General features: G+C 35.9%; 1 protein-coding gene across 1 annotated transcript; it reads left to right on the top strand.

Annotated features, from left to right (window-relative positions):
- Positions 1–205: 205 nt before the first annotated feature.
- Positions 206–1,426, top strand: HELRODRAFT_165023 (hypothetical protein; the record flags this gene model as incomplete). The annotated part of the gene is made up of 4 exons (XM_009030929.1): positions 206–322; positions 440–642; positions 1,122–1,293; positions 1,397–1,426. 4 exons carry the CDS (start codon positions 206–208, stop codon positions 1,424–1,426), a joined length of 522 nt encoding a protein of 173 aa, XP_009029177.1.
- Between the last annotated feature and the right edge of the window lie 909 nt (positions 1,427–2,335).

Raw genomic sequence — 2,335 nt, 5'->3', positions numbered from 1 at the left:
CCACAGTTTTACAGATGTTGAGAAAAGTTGGAAATCTATGCGTAATTTCATATATTAGGTTTCATTGTCGGTTCTAGAAAAAAAGCTAAGAAAAATGAGGACTGGTATGAAGCAAACTTATCAGAAATGAAAATTGCTACAAAAAACAAAAAAGAAGCTTTGATAGCTTACAAAAACACACAAACCAATCCACAGGCATTTAGAGATGCAAGAAATAAAACACAGTAACTTGCTAAACATTGTGGGAATAGATATTAGCAAGATCTCTGTTAAAATATTCAAACTTGTGCTGATTCTGATAATGCATAGTGATTGTATGAAGGTATAAAAAAAACTTTTGGACCAATTGTTAGTAGATGTGTTCCACCCAAGTCAAAATGTGTTACATTAATTAAATATTGTGCATCTCAAATGGAAAGATGGATTTATCACCATGTAGAACTCTATCAGTGTTATCACTGCAGCTGCGTTGTCAAAAGATCAAGCTTTGCCAACTATGACTGAACTGGAGGAGATACCTTTTGAAGCGGAACTTAGTATGGCCATTGATGCACTTGCAAATGGCCAGGCAACTGGTGGAGACGGCATTCCTGTAGAAATTATTAAAGCTGGGAAACATGCCTTACTGAAACCACTTCACATGTTGCTATGCTTATGTTGGGAAAGGGGTGCTATTTCACAAGGATTTGAAAAATGCAAATATATTTACAATCTACAAAAACAAAGATAATCGTTCAGACTGTAACAACTACAGAAGCATCTCCATACTAAGTTCAGTAGGAAAAGCCTTTGCTCAAGTGCTTCTTAAAAAATTACAAATTTCAGCAAACAGAAAACAACCAAAATCTTAGTGTGATTTTAGAACGGAAAGATCAACAGCTAATATGATATTTTCTCTGCGACAGCCGCAATAAAAGTGTATAGAGCAAAGGCAGCCAGTTTTTTGCTTTCATTGATCATACTAAAACTTTTAACTTAGTAGAAGTGGTTTATTTGCTGTATTGGAAAAATTTGATTGCTCTTCTAAACTGCTAGGAATGATAACATTCTTCCTTTCATGAGCAAACGCAGGGCTTTGTTCAATTTGATTGATCTGTTTCTGAATCGTTTCCCATAAACAGCGGAGTAAAAGAAAAATGTGTTTTGGCGCCAACACTCTTTGGTATCTTTTTTTCTGTTGCCCTTGCTACAGCTTTCAATTTTATGGAAGATGGGGTATACATCTACAGTAGATTTTATGGTAAATTCTTTAACCTGGCTCAACTTAAAACTAAAACAAAAAAACACATTCTTGTTAGAGAGCTTTTGCAGATGCTGCTGTTCTAGTATTTCACAGAAAAATAGCAAAATACGAATTGAGGATTTGGGTTAAACAACAAAAACTTGACCATGTCAGAAACGAGTTACCGGTAATCAATATAGATGATCACACTCTTAATGTGGTAAATCAATTTACGTATCTTGGGTAAACAATTAAAACCAACTTAAACCTGGACACAGAATTTTCAAGACGAATTGCAAAAGCTTAAGGAATCAAAGACAAAACTTTCAAAGCGTTTTTGGGTAAATATTAAACTTACTACAGCTACCAAGATACTTGTCTGTAGCACATGTGTTTAGAGTACTTTGCTTTATGGCGTTGAGAGTTGGTCAACTTATATGTATCAAAAACATAGATTGAATAGTAATCATATGCGCTGTCTGCGACGCATTACGTGCATCTCATGGAAAGATTGTGTCAAATCAGGAAGTTTAAAAAAAAGGCCAATACGTTCAGTATATACGCAGAAAAGACTATTCTGGCTCAGGCGTCTACACGTATGTCAAATGGAACAATTTCTAAAAATGTCATTTACGCCAAGCTGGTCAGGGGTAAAAGAACAATCGGTGTCAAAAATTAACCTACAGTGATGTCTTCAAGCGAGACATTAGGGCTTCAAACATTGATGAAGACCTGTGGGAAGAGATTGCTCAGGATCGAACAGCATGGAGACAAAGTGTTCGAAGTGGTATTTTGGTGGGAGAACCTGAAAGATCTAAGGCTGTCTCAAAAAAGTGCAAAAGAAGAAAAACACCGCCACCTGTCAATCCTTCAGAAGAATCTTTTTATTATCTAATATTGACCAAGAATTGGTCTGTTCAGTCACAGAAGATCATGCAATAAACGAAGAGGAGTCATAAAGAGTGAAAATGCTGGGCGCATCCATTGTCTTTCGAGACAGAAAGGAGCCATATGTACTGTTGTAATGGTTGTGGTGTGCATGGTAGGCATTCATATATGTAGAATAAATGCATTATGCATGGTAGACATGAAAGTCTACTGTTATGTATCTTT

Source organism: Helobdella robusta (genome assembly GCF_000326865.2).
Source record: "Helobdella robusta unplaced genomic scaffold HELROscaffold_7, whole genome shotgun sequence".
Lineage (NCBI taxonomy): Eukaryota > Metazoa > Annelida > Clitellata > Rhynchobdellida > Glossiphoniidae > Helobdella > Helobdella robusta.
The sequence above is the reverse complement of the archived record's forward strand: the minus strand, read 5'-3'. Positions and strand labels throughout refer to the sequence as shown.